At 61.8% G+C, this 16,925-nt stretch overlaps 1 protein-coding gene across 12 annotated transcripts in view; it reads right to left on the bottom strand.

Moving 5' to 3' along the window:
• The window catches only part of EVL (Enah/Vasp-like), a 147,882-nt gene that overhangs the window by 1,210 nt on the left and 129,747 nt on the right, over positions 1–16,925 (bottom strand). For 6 of the 12 annotated variants that reach the window (XM_069559751.1, XM_069559745.1, XM_069559747.1 and 3 more), the window contains 10 exons: positions 15,897–15,960; positions 13,218–13,282; positions 12,049–12,278; positions 11,287–11,408; positions 9,085–9,145; positions 6,455–6,521; positions 4,852–4,918; positions 4,691–4,756; positions 809–875; positions 410–467 (listed from right to left, as the gene is read on the bottom strand). In XM_069559751.1, coding sequence (XP_069415852.1) covers positions 410–467; positions 809–875; positions 4,691–4,756; positions 4,852–4,918; positions 6,455–6,521; positions 9,085–9,145; positions 11,287–11,408; positions 12,049–12,278; positions 13,218–13,282; positions 15,897–15,960 — 867 coding nt within the window. The remainder of the gene's footprint in view (positions 1–409; positions 468–808; positions 876–4,690; positions 4,757–4,851; positions 4,919–6,454; positions 6,522–9,084; positions 9,146–11,286; positions 11,409–12,048; positions 12,279–13,217; positions 13,283–15,896; positions 15,961–16,925) is intronic. The other 6 variants (XM_069559756.1, XM_069559746.1, XM_069559753.1 and 3 more) reach the window with 1 other exon arrangement.

Here is a 16,925-nt window from a genome sequence, read left to right as displayed (position 1 = left end):
CCATGGGATACTAAGATAAAGAACAGATGGTTCAAAGCTGCTCTGGACTGGTGAACGCACCCTTCCCACCACCGGCTCACCCAGGAGGGAGCCTGGGGAGGTCAGACCGAGGTGCAGACCACGAGCAGGTGCTCCCACTTGGACAAGCTCCTTAATCTGTCTGAGCCACCTCAGTCTCCCCATCCAGAGAACTGGGAGGCTGGTGTGGGCTGCGGGGAGCAAGAACGAACCCCCTCAGCGCAAACCCTCAGCCTCCTGGCCCAGAACGACCTCACTGGCTGGGCCCTCCTGGCCCCTGGCTTGCAGCCCTGGGCACAGGCACCGCTGCCCTCCCCGAGGACCCTTGGCATGAGCCTGGCTGGGCGCCGCCCCGTGGAGGGGGTCGGGGTGGGGGGTCCCTGCCACTCACCGTCGATGATTTCGTCCTTCACTCTGTGAAGCTCCCGGACCACCTCCTCCAGGATCTCCTGTTGGGAGTAGGGCCTTGGGGTGAGGGTGGCCGTGGTCACGGGCAGGGAGGCCGGGCTCCCTTCAGAGCCACGTCCCTCTGTGTTCTCAGCAGCCCCCCACCCCGCAATGGGGAAGGGTGTGTGTGACGGGGGATGGGACACCCTGCGATGCCTCAGAAATACTTGGGAGAAGCCAGGGCGGCCCCCCCAAGAGGCAGGCTGGGAGGGCCCGGGGCCCTTTCCTGGTGAAGATGCATGTGGCTTCCCGCCCCCTTCCTCCCCGCCAGCTGCCACCCTCGCAGCCCCGAGAAGCCCCCAGGCCCGGCTCCTTCACAGCCCCTCTGGACAGACACACTCACCTGTTTCATCCGGTCCAAATCTAAGGCATCCAGGGCCACATCGTTGACACTCCCTGCCGGCTTCATCCTGGGGAGAGGGTGGCGGGGTGTGGTTGGGTGGGCATTGGGGGGCCGAGCTCGACAGGCAAGTGGGTGCCCAGTGCTTGCCCGCTGAGGGCCTGGCTCTGCCCTCTTCAAATGCTGCTGCTTTGGCACTTCAGAAAGGACTCTCACATCCTGTCTCCACCTTGAGCGGGCCTCCTGGATACCATGAGTGTATTTCCCAACCCAAGCGTCAGGACCTGGGGTCTCCCGACTTGACAGTGCTCACACGGAAGCGCCCATGCGTGTGGACGGCATTCTGAGCCACACGCTCCTCCCCTGCCCAACCCTGGGAAGAGGATGCTGATAAGCTGGTTCTCAGAGTGAGGGCTCTGATCCCGGCTAGACCACAGCCTGGGGAGAACCCGTGATGCTGGCATTAAACAGGAGACAACTGCTCAGCCCAGAGGCACCCATGTCTGACAAGAGCCAGCGGCCCTGGTGCTGGGGACCAGCTCTGCGTGTGGTTTTGCTCTTCTCAGGCAGAGGGTTCAGTTCTGGGGACTGTCCTTCTCTGACGTTTCTGAACTAAGCTTAGCTGGCTTGAAATTTAATGTTTCCTGCACATGAATCCTCCCTGGGAAGTCTCGACAGGGGCTTCCCTGGAGGTCCGGTGGTTAGGACTCAGTGTTTTCACTGCCAGGGCCCAGGTTCGATCCCTGGTCAGGGAACTAAGATCCCACAAGTGGCACAGCGTGGTCAAAAAAAAGAAAATTTTGACAGATGCTTTCACCTGCCCTTTCAAAGGAGAATCATGGTGCCGAGGGAGCACTTTCTGGATTCAGTTTCTCTCCCCACATGGAGAGAGAGGCAGGTTCAGGGAAATGATGTGGTCAGAGCCGCCTACACGGATCATGGACGTGAGAGCTGGTGGACACACACCTGAAGCCAGTGGACACGTGAGAGCTGGCGGACACATGCGGACTGGGGGAGTGGACATGTGACAACCAGCAGACACACACCGGGGGGACTGGCACGATGCCAGGCGTCACCATACAGATCAGGTCCGGCTGGCGTCCTCCGCAGCGGAGAACCAGCAGGACGCTGAAGCGCTGGTGCGGCTGAGACGGAGAACAGAGTGGAGGAGCCTCCACGTGGGCCAGCAATCCCCCTTCTGGGGATGCAGCCAGAGGGAACAAGCTCGCTGCTCCCCGCAGACGGCCGCACGCCCCGTCCGCCGTGGCGCTGTTCACAACTGCCACGACACGGAGACCCCCTGAGTGTCCACTGGCCGATGAGTGGATGAAGATGACGTCCTATCTGTATCTACGTGGGTGTGTATGCACACACGTGTACATGTATAGGTACACGTCACACACACGTATATAATGAAGTATTCCACGATGAGAACGAAGGAAGTCCTGCTGTTTGTGACAACATGGACATGGTGCTGAGTGAATAAGCCAGAGAAAGATAAATGCTGCGTGATCTCACTTATACGTAAAATCCAGAGAAGCCCGTATTAAAAATGGGTGAACAACAGGGTCCTCCTGTGCAGCACAGGGAACTCTGCTCAGGGCCATGTGGTAGCCTGGATGAGAGGGGAGTTTGGGGGAGAATGGATACAAGTAAAGGTATGGCTGAGTCCCCGTGCTGTGCAGCTGAAACTGTCACAACGTTTCTTGTTAATCGGCTATACTCCAACACAAAATAAACAAATCTTGAAAAGCCAAACTTATGGAAACAGACTGGCCTGGTGGCTGCCAGGGGTGGGGGTGGGGGTGGCTGGTGAGGCTGCGAGGGGCGCGTGGCTGCAGTAGCAAGGCGGGCAGGCCGCGGGGCTGAGCGCACAGCGTGGTGGCCGTGGCTGGAGGTGCTGCGTTGCGCACTTGGGAGGAGCGCAGCAAGGAGGTCTGCGAGTTCTCACCGCATACACAGAGGAAGGTGCCTGTGCGAGGTCACGGATGTTTTAACCTGCCTGCCCGAGGTAATCATTTACAGCATCTAACACATGAAGTCACCGTGCCGGGCACCTTGAACTCACACAACGTTAGATGTCAATTATATCTCAGGAAAGCTGGGTTGAAAAACCACGGAATGCCATGTAAATAAAATTTTAGTGGTCCAGTGCACATACCCGGATTAAAAAAGAAAAAAGAAAAAAATAAAGTGCTCCTGCACATCTCTGGACGAACTCAGTAAAGAGGCCAAACGTGGTCCTGAGTAAGTAATTTTGGATCCTGGTGGGGAAAGAGGTCCCCTGCCCTGCTGTAGGTTCATAGTCCTTGTTTCAAGAGCAATTTTCTGGGGCACCTGGACAAACCACGTCACCTCTCTGGGCCCAGGTCCTCCCCTCTGGACAGCCCCCCGACCCCGACAGTGACCCCGACATCTCTGTGGGCCCTGTGAGTCTAGGAAGCACTCCAGCTCGGAGCTGGAGAACTTGCTTTCCCAGTGAGAACACCCTGGACAGTGTTCTCACCCTGAGAGGGACGCTTGGCTGCTTGGAACTTGGCAGTCTGTCCTTGCTCCACCAGCAGGAAGCAGCCAGCTCTGCCGAGGGCTGCAGGCCGGCCCTGCCCGCCTCGCCTCCCGGGCCCTGATCTGGCTCCCGCCTGACGGGTTCACCTCCTGCCTCCAGCCAGGCGAGCGGCCCAGAGGCACTGCATTATGGCGCCCTGGCCCAGGGTGCATGGACTGCGGCCTGTGCGCGGGACAAACCCACGCCTTTCCCCTCAGTGTGCCTTGCTCCGCCCTCCCCACGTCCTACGCTTGTCAGCCATGCTGCTCTGCTTTCTGCTCTGAGTTCACCAGGCTGGCAGCAGGCTCGGGGCCTCAGCACTCGCTGCTCCTTCAGACCGCAAGTCCGCTCCCCCTACTTTCTGTAGGGCAGGCTCCCCTCCTCCGTGTCTGCTCAAACACCGCCTCTGAGAAGCCCCCTTGCTGAAGCCCCTCTGTGCCCGGCACTGCCCACCACAGAACCCTTGGTGTCTTCCCCCGAGCACCCATGGGAACGCATGGTTGTCTTGTCTGTGGGTCTTTGCACGCGGAGACGAGCTCTGTGCAGGCAGGGACCTCACGCCTGGCCGAAAAGCTGGCTGACTCGGGACCCCCACAAGCCCTGGCTGACACCAGGATAGCCCTCCCTGAGCACCCGTGTCTGTCCTCACTGCTCCTGCGGAGCTGGCCAGAGCTCTGTCTTGGCTGACTCAGCCAGACCAGGACCAAGCGCCACCTGCTCTGGGCTGTTTCCCTCCGATTGGTGACGGGCGTTGGAGACACCCGTTAGTGCGGGCTCTAGAACCCTGCACATTCAGGCCACGCTCGGCCTGTGGTTACTATCTGATTGCCTGAGGTTTTTTTTGAGCAACCTCCGTTGCAAACAACCCATCCTGTTATCACCTCAGCTTTTGGTTTTTGGGAAACGTGGCCAGCATCTCCCTGGGAAGACGCAGAGGAAGCGGAGGAGGGCGGTGAGGGGCCAGCCCCGGGACTGTAGGCCGCGGGGCACAGTGAGCGCTGGTGAGGGGTACTTGCTGTGTGCGGCTACCGTCCACACGCCACCACGCTGCAGGGGGGGGGGAGGCTGCAGAGGGCCCCTGGCTAGCCCGGTGTCCTGGCTGGCGAGCCCAGAGCTGGGACTGCACCTCCGCAGCTCCCCACGGCCTCTCTGGACAGTCACACCCCCCGGGCCTCAGGGCCCCCCATCGATGAGGGTGAGGAGGACCCGGCCTGCCCTGTCCCTCACGACGCACAGCCCGCCCTCTCCCAGAGATAGCTGTTAGATGACAACGCGGCAGGGGCCGAGGTGTTAGTTGCGGGAGGGGACAGAGGCGGCCCCAGAGGCGGGCAGTGCGGTACCTAGTAGAGTGAGGCTGCGCCTGCAGGGGGTTCTTAGCTTCCGGGCTCTTGGCCACAGACGGGGTTCTACGTGGTGGGTGGAATGGAGCAGAGGTGAGTTGGCACCAAGGCCCGCCTGGGCCCCCGCCCCGGGTGCAGCGTGGGCTTCTGGGGCGGCTCACCTGGACAGCGAGGAGGACATGGGCTTCTCTGCTGAGCCGCTCCGCTCCCAGGGCTTCCGGCTGGCCTCTGTCGGTGGACGAAGCGCCTCAGGGCTGGGAGTGTGCCGTGGCCCCGCGCCCCGCAGCATCCCAGGCAGACGGCCCCGCCCCGGCTCCCGTGGCCCAGGCGGCCCTTGCAGGCCTGCCACCTGCGTCTCCCCAACTCAGGACGGGAGCCCCTGCTCCCGCAACTCGGTTGACCTGGTTTCAAGTCCTCTCCCCATGGCTAGGGCTTTCCTGGGAATGCGCCGGCTGGGCAGGGAAGCTCTGAACCAGGACCTCCAGAAGCAGCCTGTGCCCCCAGCAGTGGGCCGGGGGGGCACAGGAAGCCCCCCGCCTGCACCCTCAGCGCACCCCACACCCGCCTTTGGGAGCCAGTGCCCCCGCCGTCCCCGGCTCCGTGGCTCTCCCCACACAATGCTGCTGGCTCTTTCCCGACCTGGCCTTGGAAGCTGATTAGTCTTTCCTTTTCCAAGTGCTCTTTAACCGCATTTCACGTTACTACGAGAGGTCCACTGAACTGAGTGAGTTCCCTGACTTGGCAGGATGAGCAGAGAGGCAGAAGGGAAAGCTCCCTGGGGCAGCAGGCGCCAGCTGCTCTGAGCTGAGCCTGGAGGCCGCGGGCTGACCCTCGCTGAGCCTGCAGGGTGGACCCGGGAGCAGGACCACACCGGAGCTCCGGCACGTGGCCCGGGGCACACCGCTTACAAGCACTGAGCTTCTAACTAGGAACTTGCAGCCCCTCTGCTGGGACGTGAGGCGTTCACGCGGTCACTCACCAAGAATCGTGGCACTGCCTGAGGAGAGGCCACAGACCCCAGCCTCATAGGGAGGCTGACGAGCCAGCAGGGCAGGACGTGAGGCCCAGGTGGCCGCAGAGCCGTGCCCCAGCGAGCTGCCAAGAGCGGGCATGAGCCTCTCGCCACAGGCTTCCTGTTTTCTCTCTGTCCCCCCCGGCCCCACCACACGCTCAGGAGCACAGGCCTGGCTCAGAGCAGACCCCGAGACGTTTGCTGAATGACTGAGGGACCAGATGCCGTGGCGTCTTCCCACCACACAGCCTGAAGGCGCTCTTCTGACCACACCCGTTCAGAGCTCGGACCAGGTTAGGTTAGGGGCCGTCTGCTTTGCAGGCCTCATCTGGCTGACTGCTCAGCGAGCAAGGCTCCCTGGTGGTGACCATAACATCCTGGTGTTTCACAAGGAGCACCCTGGCATTTTGACTGTGGTATTTACATGCTCCTGTTCAGAGCAGGGCCCAAGGCCAGGAAGCTGAGCCTCCGGTCCCATCTTCCCCACCCCTCCTAGGTGTGGGCAGGCCCGCTGGGGAAACAGCTGGACGGGGGCGCTCTCTCCCCCAGGATGCCCTGCACATGTTCAGGCTCCGACTGCAGGCGGTAGCTAACAGGGGTCGGGGGAGCTTCCTTGTAAGACGGCAGGGCGCCCCGCCAGTGCAGCCTCTGCTCATCCACCAAGTGAGGCCATGGGGGTCAGATCATCTTCCTGTGAGAGCCCCTCCCACTCTAGGACCCCATGCCTGGTGCAGGCAGGGTGGGCTCCTTACCTGACGGGTTGGGGGGCTGCTGGCTGGCTGCTCGGGTTCCCGGAGATGGAGAGGTGCTGGGCTCCTCCTGAAACGGAAGAGAAAGGCTCTGCTGCCGATCTGGTTAGGAAGGCCGGCTGGGTGGGGACTTTTGGGCCAGGTCATCTAGAAGACCGCAGTTTTCCAAATTATCCAGTGAACGAGTGTTACTTTTACAGTGAGACCACCATGGTGCTTCACTAATGAAAACCCCAGGTTTCCACCCCATGGCAGTTGGGGAAGAAGGCTGCAGGGAGACACAGCGGAGAGCCAGGACAACTGCTCACCCCTGGCCTCCGCACCGAGCACTGACCTCGTGACTGTCAGGAACCCCCACCCCGTATTTGTGGGGTGCGTGAAGAGAGTTCTCGGAGTCGCTGATTCAGGGGCAAAAGAATGTGCTAGGCTGTGGGTCTCCAGAGGAAGACCCACAGGAAGACCCTAGGAAGATCTCCTGAGGCCTCTCGCTGTGAGAGAGTGGAGTTAATGAAATTATGGAAATCAACACGTGTGCCTGGGGACCAGGACCCAAAGGAAACAGGCCAGAGTGGGAGATATTATGGGTGAAATTAGAGTAACTGGAAAATAAACCAGAAAAAAATTTTAACATCATCCTATTATTTCAAAAATAACTAATAAGACTGCTCCCTATATAAAGGGAAGTCCGGCTTCAGCTGCAAGCCGGGAAGAGCCTCCCTACCCCCGCAGACCCCTTCGCCAGCCGCCTCGCAGCCTGGGGGCTGTGCTCTTCATGCCTGGGACACATCCTTAGAGCCCCGTGGCCAGCAAGGGGCAGTAGCCCTGCCCAAGCCACCTGACTTCACATTCGGGAGTGTGGAGTTCTCCCGAATGTGGAGGGCTCCACATTTCCTTCTTGAAACTTTGTACATGTTCGGTGAAGATCTGGAAAACACTGAAAAGTATAGAAATGAAAAAGCCAGGGACTCCCCTGGAGGTCTAGCGGTTAGGACTGACTGCTTTCACTGCTGAGGGCCCAGGTTCGATTCCTGGTTGGAGAACTAAGATCCCCAAGCTGCGCAGTACAGCCAAATAAAAGAAAAAAGAAAGGCCAGCCGCCAGTGTCCCTGGCCACATTGTACTCGCTGTGCTGTGTGGGACTGTCCCAGCCCTGGAAGAGGCTGCTCCCATGTGGGCGGGGCCTCCCGGCCGCATGCAACCAAGCCTAGAGACCTACAGAGAAAGGGGAGTCAGAGGAGGAAAACTCTACCCTTGGGGTCAAAGATTTCTCCTGGGTCCCTACTCTTTTCCTAGTGGCTCAGACAGTAAAGCATCTGCCTATAATGCCAGAGACCTAGGTTCAGTTCCTGGCTTGGGAAGATCTCCTGGAGAAGGGCATGGCAACCCACTCCAGTGTTCTCGCCTGGAGAATCCCATGGACACAGGGGCCTGGTGGGCTACAGTCCATGGGGTCGCGAAGAGTCGGATACGACGGAGCACTTCCACTCCTTCTCTTCCTAGAGCCCAGGGAGCTGGGGCTGGCAGTGCTGGCTGGAACCCGCCAGCCTTTGGAGGCCTGTGACTACCCCCAGGCTCCTGGCCACACAGGCCTCTGCACTTGGAGGCATTCAGGCAGAGCCAGCTGGATGGGCTCCACACCTGGTGCAAGGCATGCGGGCAGGGGAACGGGCACGCGTGGTCCTCGCAGGGCTCACATTCCGGCAGCAAGGGGCGAGGAGACGAGACACGTGTGCGCTGAGAGCCGAGCAGAAGCACAGCAGGGAGAGGTGCCCGGGGACGAAGCTGCAGGGAGCCTTACCGAGTCTGGGGTCTGGGAGCCCATTTCTCAGGGAGCAATGCTTATGCAGAGACGTCCAGACTGGGGAGGAGTCAGCTGTGGGGGCCGAGAGGGCTGCACGTGCCTAGGCTGGAGTGAGGGGGTGGGAGGGCAGCTGGCAGGGCCGGAGCCCTGGGCTTCGCCTGGCGAGCCTCACCCAGTGGCACGGAAGTGCGCGTGCCCTGGCATTTCTGTCACTGAGATGCAACCTGTATGCTGTCTGCAATTAAGGTCTAAACTTAGTGGTTTTAGCAGGAATCTGTTTTTACAGGGAAAGCTTAACACACAGGACAAAAGCATTAGCCGCACTAGGTGGAGGCAGGCACGTGGAGTTCTGGGTGGACAGACGGGACTCCACGATCCTGATCCGGACAAGCGCCTGAGGCTCGGGGTCCTTTGCCCAGCTCATCCGAGGCTCTGCTGGAATCGATGGACTCGAGTGACATCTTTTAGGAGTAGAAATAAATAGGAACAGCCCTGGTCTTGAAGCAGACACCCCCTACCGTGACTGCACCCGAGTCTGTCGAGGAGACCTGTTCGTGTGTCTGAGCTCCCCAGGCTCCAGGTCCTCTCGTCACGACACTCCCGACTGGACCCTGCTTCTCTGCCGCCCACCTGCCTCTCCCATGAGGCTGCCAGACGCTCAGTAAGTGCAGACCTGCCCCGTGGTGCAGGGGGATGGACAGCAGTGCCCCTGCCCTCCTACAATCACCCAGTGAAGGATCTATCATGTGATTGTCCAACCCCCGGCACCGCGGGGCCTGGTGTGTCCACACGGCACGGGAAGCCGGGGCAGGCTGGCGGTGGGTGCACTTACTGTTTGGCTTTCGTCTTCCTTCTTGTCAGCCGGCTTGTCTGTCTGGGAGGCTGCTTTTCTCCTAACACAGAAGGGAGAAGACACACCATCAGCCCCGGAGGTTTCCACACTGACCGGATGCCTCTTCTGTGCAGACGTGGTCCTAAGAAGCCCTTTGCTGGGGTCTAACCCGTTTTGTGTGGAGGAGGTAACTTGTCCAGGCACCTATCTGGCCTGGGGTGACGCCTGAGTGAGTGTGCAGGCCTTCTGTGCTGGTCCCAGGACCCTGGATGCCAAATTGGTCTGGCAGGGGAAATGGGGACACTCACATCTCTGTCTGCAGCACCTGAGGGGCAGGAGGCTGGTCCACACCCCGTCCCAGTCAGAAGAGCTGGGTACAGCTATGGCCTCAGAACACCCAGGCCTGGCTGCGAGAGGCAAGACAGCCCCCAGCCCACAGGTCACGCTGCGGACATCCCACCTGCGGGCCACCTGCAGGAGAAGGAAGCCTGCCTGTCTCCCTGAAGTCCCCTGCCTCGGAGCTCAGCAGCCACGCCCTCTCAACCCGGATGCCGCCAAGAGCTGCTCAGGAAGGAAAGGCTCCGACAGACGCCTCTGGTCACTGACAGCACCCCCCAGGGATGAGCCCCTGCTCAAACACCCTGAAAACCCCCTGCTCTCTGCTGGCCACACTGGGCACCGACATCTGGCTAATTCTCAAACCCACACACAGCAGCCTCTCTGAAGCTGCCAGAACACACAGTGCTCAAGAGCTCACAAGTGAACTGCCCATCAAGGGGGAAACTGGCCTGATGGGGGGGAACGGCCACCAGTGGGCTGTCCCCGTCGAGGGACCAGCCCATGCTGCAGCCTTCTCAGTCACACTGGGGCCCCTTCTTCGTTGGCTCATCCCGGGAAGGATGGGTCCTCCCAGAAACCCGGGAATCGTCCCCGACATCTTCTTCCTGACACCGTGCCCGCTCAGTCCTGCCTCTGCATTTGTTTCTGGGCTGGCTGTCCTGTCTTTATTTCCAACGCTGGGTGCAAGCACCCCGGCTCCTCCCTGGCCAGCCACTGTGCCCATGACATTGCGCCTGCCCAGAGCCAGGTTCAGTCTTCCAAGAAAACACAGCAGACCAGGCCCCTCCAGTTCCGTGGAGACTTCCTGCGCCGGGCACCTGTGGACAAGATGCCCCCGCCTGGGAAAGGGTGTGGGGCAGCCCTTCGAGGGAGGAGCCAGCAACTCTGCCAGGACCTTCATTCAAAGAAACAGCCCATGAGGGCATCTCATTGGCTCCACTTGACAGCCAATGTCGAGCGGGGCTTCATGGGGCAGTGTGACGGCTCCTTGCCGGTCGTGTGGGGTTTGTGTTAACTGCGGGCCCAGCTCTGCCACAAGCCATCTGGCGTCTCCCTGGCTCCTGGCTCACTGGCCTTTTCCTGTTCTCAGAAACTTCCTCTCCGTTTGGTCTAAACCATCAAGGCAAAGCTGTTACTATGAATGCACTGGCGTCGGACTTGGAGTGACTGTGCATATATTGTTTTTAAAGAAAATCTTCTATTTTTAACGTGGGGCTCCCCTGGAATGGAATCCAACCTGCCTGCATGACGAGGCTTGCTCCCCGGTCCTCCGGTGCTTGGGTGAGCCAGGGCGCAGGGCCCCGTCAGCGTACCCCTGCGACACCCCCCCAGAGGAGGCTGACTGATCGCTCCACCGGCTTGGGATTGAGCTGGGGACCAAACAAGTGTGGATGGGAGTGGAGGCCCGGGCCCCGGAACCGACCAGGACATGGGGGCACTGCTGCTCCGTCCCTGGGGGCTCCGGCCACCCAGTCACTCCTCCTGGGGGCCCTGTAACCACCCCCAAAGGACACGCCCCATCATCACCCATTCCCCAGGGGGAATAGTTTTCTTTTTCCCTGAGAATTTATCTCCGAAATTATCTTCAAATTTCTCTCTGCTCAGGACAAGGCTGGGACATGGCAGATACTTTGAGACGAACACTTGTTAAACATAAATGAGGAAGGCTTTAGACTTGAGAGGACTCCTTTTGGCTCGAGAAGGGAAAACCTGAGTGACAGTGCCCCTGCTCGGCTGAAGCCAGGGGCACAGTGGCTGCTGGTTGGGGAGGGTGGTACTGTCCACCTCCCGCACCCCCGGGCCGGGCACTGGGAGCGGGAGCCTGAGGCAAGTGGCTGAGCTGGGGTCAGTCGACACACCCACCTCTTGGCCAGCAGCTTGTTCATCTCTTCCATGAGGCCTCCTCCGCCACCCCCACTGCTGGCCCGGTTGGCGTCAGACTTCGAGGACCCGCTGGGACTGGAGCCTCCGGATGCATCTTCTGGCTAAGGGGAGAGGGCGCTTCAGGCCGGTGACTTGAGGGAAAAGGGCTGGGTGTGACAGCAGAGCGTGAGAGGCCAGGCCAGGCCAGGCCCTCTGGTCCCATCTCCCCAGCCCCACCCACTGGCGACAGAGTCCAGAGGGCGCCGTCGACTGGAGGTCACTGTTCGCAGACATGCCCTGGGTCCACTGGCTCACGGTCAGCGGCCTTGACGAGGCCGGTGTGACCTGAGGGGCGAGGGGGCACTACTCTGTATCAGAGGTGCCCTTTAGCACGCACGCACGGCCTTCTTCCAGAAGCTCCTCCTGCCAGGACACTGGGGAAGGCTGGGGAGCACCCGCTGAGCCTGAGGAAGCTGATGGATAGAAACTCAGCAGACCCAGGGCCTGAGTCCAAGCTGCCGCTGGTGACCTGCGTGCTCCGGACGAGCTGTTCACAAGCCCGGCCCTGGGTTTCCTCGTCTAGGAGGGTGGCAGCTCCAGCCTTACGCAGTGCCACCCCAGCTCTCTCGAGAACCAGGGAGCCGGGACCGAGGTGGCAGGAGGTGCTGTCTGGTTGGGGAGGGTGGTGCTGCTCCCCCCGGCAGGGAAGGGTCCCCCAGCCTCGTCCTCCCCCAACCCACCCCTGGGGCCCACGACGCTCACCCGCTGGACTCGTCTCAGCTTGGCCCCAGCCAGGGCGGCGGCCAGGCCGGACACGGAGCTCTCGTCGTGGCTGGTGCCCTGGGCTCCTCCGGCCGGCAGTGGGGGCGGGGGCGGGGGTGTGGCTCCCGTGGGTGGCGGTGGGACAGGGGGTGGGGGTGGGGGTGGAGGGCCGCTACATGAGAGGGGGGCGCAGGCTGCAGAGGATGGGTGCCCTGGCTGGAGGCTGGGTCCTGAAACACAAGAGGTGAGCTCAGTGAGTGCCCAGGCCCAGCTGGAGCCTCCTGGGGCGCTCTTCTGAGTACGAGGAACGGCTCAGGGTCACCTCTTCCAAGAAGCCCCTCAGGAGGCGCCTGCTACTGTCAGTCTCTCCCAACACCTGGGGCCTGGCTGGACCCAGTGTCACATGTTGGCTTTGCACCTGCGCGCTCCACTGACTTCCTGTTGCTCAGCGGTGGTCTTCCAGGGGAGAGGAAGCCCTCTGGTGCCCAAATGGTATCTCTTTTTCCCCCTGTTCCCCCTCGGTACTCAGCACCCTCCTAGGCACTGGCAGCTGTCAGTCCCCGAGATGCAACGGGGACCTGCCTCCTTGGCCTCGGGGGACGGCGGCAGGGCCGATGGGGGCATGTGTCCAGGAGCGGCGCCGTGGGCTGGGCAGTCCCATCCCCGACCCCCGTCCACCACCCGAGTCTCTGTTGCCTGCCGGGCCCTGTGCAGGGCGCTGGGGACCAGTAACCGCGGGCTCCGTGCTCTCAGAGCTCACGGCCTGGTGGGCAGCAGTGAGCCAATCACACGACTGCACGTCGGTCACTGCGGAGGGTGACAAGTGCCGCCAGGAGCAGGCACACAGTGCTACCCTGACCTGTGAGGAGGGGCTCCAGCTGGCCAGGAGCCCACGGAAAGCTTCCTTAGGGAAGGAACAACCATGCTGGGACAGCAGTGAGGTCTGGTGAAGGGGGCACGGGTGCGAGGGAGGCGGCGGCCCCGGAGGAAGTGAAGGAGCTGCAGGAGGGCTGATGGGCCTGCGCACCTGGAGGCCGGGCAGGGAGCCCGGGTTGTTCAGCGTGAAGGGGAAGAGCTGACACGGCGACAGGGTCAGATCCGAGTTAGAAATGCGGGGTGTGGCTGGCACCGTCCGGGGCGGGGTGGCCCTGTAGAGGGGATGCTCTCACCTGGGGCCGAGGCTCTTCTCTCGAGAGACTCCTGGCGCTGCTGGTGCTGGTGCTCCATCACTTGTCTGAGAAGCGGCCACAGGGGAAGGAGAACAAGTCTGAGTCAGAGCCTGGGCTGCAGAGTCAGGCTTCCCGGTGCCCCCGGGGCTCAGCAGCGAGCCCGCCTCGTCCCACCCTGGGCTCTGGCTGCCGGGCCTGCAGTCCCCGCTTACATAGGCCGAGCTGTGACCAGCCCAGATCCCCACCCAGGGCAGTGCCAGCAGCCCATGGACGTTGACACCTGGGCAGGGAGCCCCTCACGAGGCTGAAGTGACCATCTGGTCGAGTGACCAAGCTTCCCCCAGGCTGGACGAGCTTGCCTGGTGTCTGGAGGCCTCAGCAGACACGACCTCAGGGCCACCCACGCCCACTGCACCTGGCTTAGCTCCCTAAGCCCACGGGAGGATGTGTGGCTGTGCCGGGTGACCTCAGCAGGGACAACCTCCTGGCTCCTGACAGGAGGGGCCCTGGGTTGCTCTTCAAGGCTGGCTGAGTGAAGACACAGGCCCACAAGCACGTGCACAGAGTCTGGGGCTGCCACGCCAGTGCGGGAGGGGCTCAGGAGTCACGCGGACTGTGGGTGGCAGCACGGCTTGAACTGCCGACGCTGAAGGCCCGTCTCAGGGCGCGGGGCCCAGGACTGCTCTGAGGGCTACTGTGCTCCTGGGCGGGAGGCAGCAGGGCACCCGCAGAGAGAGAGGCCGCGGCCATGCCTCTGCACCGCCGGTTCCCAGCGCGCGGGTGTTGGGCTGGCTGCTCCGGGTGTGCTTGGTGGGGACTAAGCACGCGGGGCTGCCAGCGCGTTCACCTTGGAGGAAGGACAGGCGACACGCGGGTGCTCACTGCGCAGCCACTGAGCAGCAGAATGCTTTCCGGTCCCCACTCTGGGAGTCGTCACGGGAGAGCTTTTCCCCTTCCTTGGGCCTAGATGCCTCTCCATAAATAAGAACACGTGTCACGGGTTCTTGGAAGGATTGTGCCCAATATCTAATAAATATTGAAAAAGGCCCTTCTGACACTAAAGATGTTTGAAAAACTCCCAGCAGCATCTGCGTTAAGCTTCTCCATCCAAACTGCCTAAACATCACCCCCAACTCCAGCCGCTCCAGCAGGATCCACGTGCCCCAAATCCCTCCACGATAGAAATCGGTCTTCTGTGGACATAGGCTGCTGGTGGCGAGAAGACAGGATGGCTCTGTGCTGGGCTCACTGCGTCTCTCGTGGGCACCACGCAACCTCTCCTGGCCTCCCTCCGTCCTGACCAGCAGGTCCCTGCTCTAGAGTCTGATGCCTGCGGTCACAGGATGACCTCCAGGGGTCAGACAAAAGTGAACCGCCCTCTGCAGCCAGTGGCCCTGGACGCTGGACTTGGCAGTGGTGATTCTCCAGCTCTGAGAGCCCGAGTGCAGGCCGTGGGACCTCCGTCCCTCTCAAGGAGGCGGCCTGGGAGCTGGCAGAGGGCTGGGCCGGGGCCAGTCCTGGTTCTGCTCCTAACTTCTGCTCCCCTTCTCTTCTCTCGCCTTCAGTGGCTCACGTGAGAAACAGCAGGGTAATGATAACCCCTGAGGGCTAACGTGAGCGTTAAAATGAGACAAGGTGTGCAAAAGCCCTAGTAAGCCACACAGTATTCTTCTGAGAGGCTAGGGATGAATAAATGGGAGCCTCTGTGACCTGAGTCTAGGAGGCATGTGCCCGTCTTTCCCTGGCTAACGCTGCCATCTGCCAACAGGAGGCTAAGGCCCAGGGTCACGAAGTCCACTGTGGGGGCCGAAGGCTCTCAGGGCAGCGGACAGGCTCCAGGCGAGGACCCCGACGCCTCAGCCAGGGGAGGGCCTCCCAGCCCGGACCTCGGGCTCTGCCTGAGCCTGGCCACAGGCCCAGCAGTCAAGTCCTCTTCCGCTCCCCTGGAGAGGATGTGGCCCAAGCCTGCCTCCTGGCACGGCTCCACAGAGCCGGGGTGCCAGGCCCTTAAGATGCAGAGCCCCTGCCCAGCAGGACAGGCTCACGGCCTGGCCCTGTTCTCTGGCACAGGGACTGGGGAGGCGGCGGCTCCTTAGCCACCGCGACGTCTCCTGTAACTTCACGACAACAGCACTGCCCGAGACACTCAAGACGCCCCACCCTACCCCACGGGAGCGGCCTCCTCCGCAGGCCGGCCCCACGAGGATGAGGACACAGCCCGGCCTGACCACCCATGCATGGGCAGCTGTAGCCCAGAGCGCCCTCGCGGCCTCTGTCTGCTTCAACCCCCGCTGCAGAGGCCATGCGGGGCACCCACCAAGGCCTCCAACGAGAGACCAGGGCTCACAAGGCCTCCAGACAGATACGAGACGGGGCCCTAGCACGGGCTCAGTCAGACTGGCCTGGCAGGTCGCATGCGGCCCTGGCCACATCCCCAGGTCCTGGATGACAACCTCCTAATACACCTGGGAGGGAGATCATAAGTGGATGGGCCGGGACTCTTGCCAGGCTGACGGTGAGGCTCCAGAGTCAGCGGTGCCCTCGCTCTGTGGAACCACATGCTCATGTTGTCGCTGGCAAAGTGGCAACCAGCTGCCTCCTCTTCCTCTCTGGTCAGGCCTGTGCTCCCGCCCCTCGCCTGGGTGTGCCCTCCACGCCGGCCCTGCTGGGGGGAGTTACCTCCTCTGGATGTCCATCTCATCGGGAGAGGGGCCATTCTGCACCTGACGCTGGCTGGAGGGGCCTGTGGGGAAGAGAAGCACAGAGGCACGGGGGTTACCGGGGAGAGAACCCCGGGGGCTGGCCCCGCCTCTGCCCCCTGCCCCCCAGGAGACGGTTTCACGCTGGCTCTCAGCCTCGCGACGCCCCGGCCCACCCCATCCTCTCATCAGCCCTCTGTCCCCTTTCTTGTGGGTCTTCCCGTGGAGCCACTTCACAGGGTTCAAGGTCATCCCTTCTCGTGTTGACCCCTCTCTCCTTCCCCTCAAACGGCACGTGCGGCTGCCACTTCGCCCTCAATCCCCTAACCTCGAACTACAGTCCCTCCACTTCCCACAAGGCCGTTCCAACTTGGAACTGCCAACCCAGTGGGTCCATTTTATTCCGCCTTGTGAGCAGGGGAGCGACCTCCCAGCAGGAAGAGTCAGGGTGGGGATTTCAGCCCGTTGCCCTCCCCACGGCGGGATGCCCTCCTGTCTGCACCCAGGAGCCTGGAGGTGCGGCAAGGGCAGGTGACGGGGGCGGCAGAGGACGAGTGAGCGGCCTTGACCCTGAAGGCAGGGGCCCGGCAAGGGCTGCCACGCATGCCTCGTGTTCAGACAGGGGCTGCTGCTATGTTACATTTACAACAAAATCAGGCTTTGGCTCCAATCTGAGAAAGAGCCGACTCTTCCTTCTTTCGGCTGGCTCAGGTGTCACCGGGGAACTGCAGGCAGTCAGGGCAGCGGGGGAGGGACCAAGGCAAGCTGGCCTCACGCCTCGCTGCCGAGATGGGGAAGGGGCGTCATCTCCAACCTAGGATGAGGGGCCAGCAACGCTCAAGAGCAAGACGAAATCCACAATGGGCAGAAGGCCTGTCCCACAAGGCGCTTCAAGCAGCTGGGAGGTTAGCTGTGTGTCCCCTGGAGCGGGGCATGGCAGGACACAGGGTAACAGAATCCCCAAGCTGAAACAGGTCACCCCCTGCCCCACACCAGAGCCCTTGGTGCC

Source organism: Ovis canadensis, chromosome 18 (assembly GCF_042477335.2).
Source record: "Ovis canadensis isolate MfBH-ARS-UI-01 breed Bighorn chromosome 18, ARS-UI_OviCan_v2, whole genome shotgun sequence".
Classification (NCBI taxonomy): domain Eukaryota; kingdom Metazoa; phylum Chordata; class Mammalia; order Artiodactyla; family Bovidae; genus Ovis; species Ovis canadensis.
This window is presented reverse-complemented; position numbering and strand designations above follow the sequence as displayed.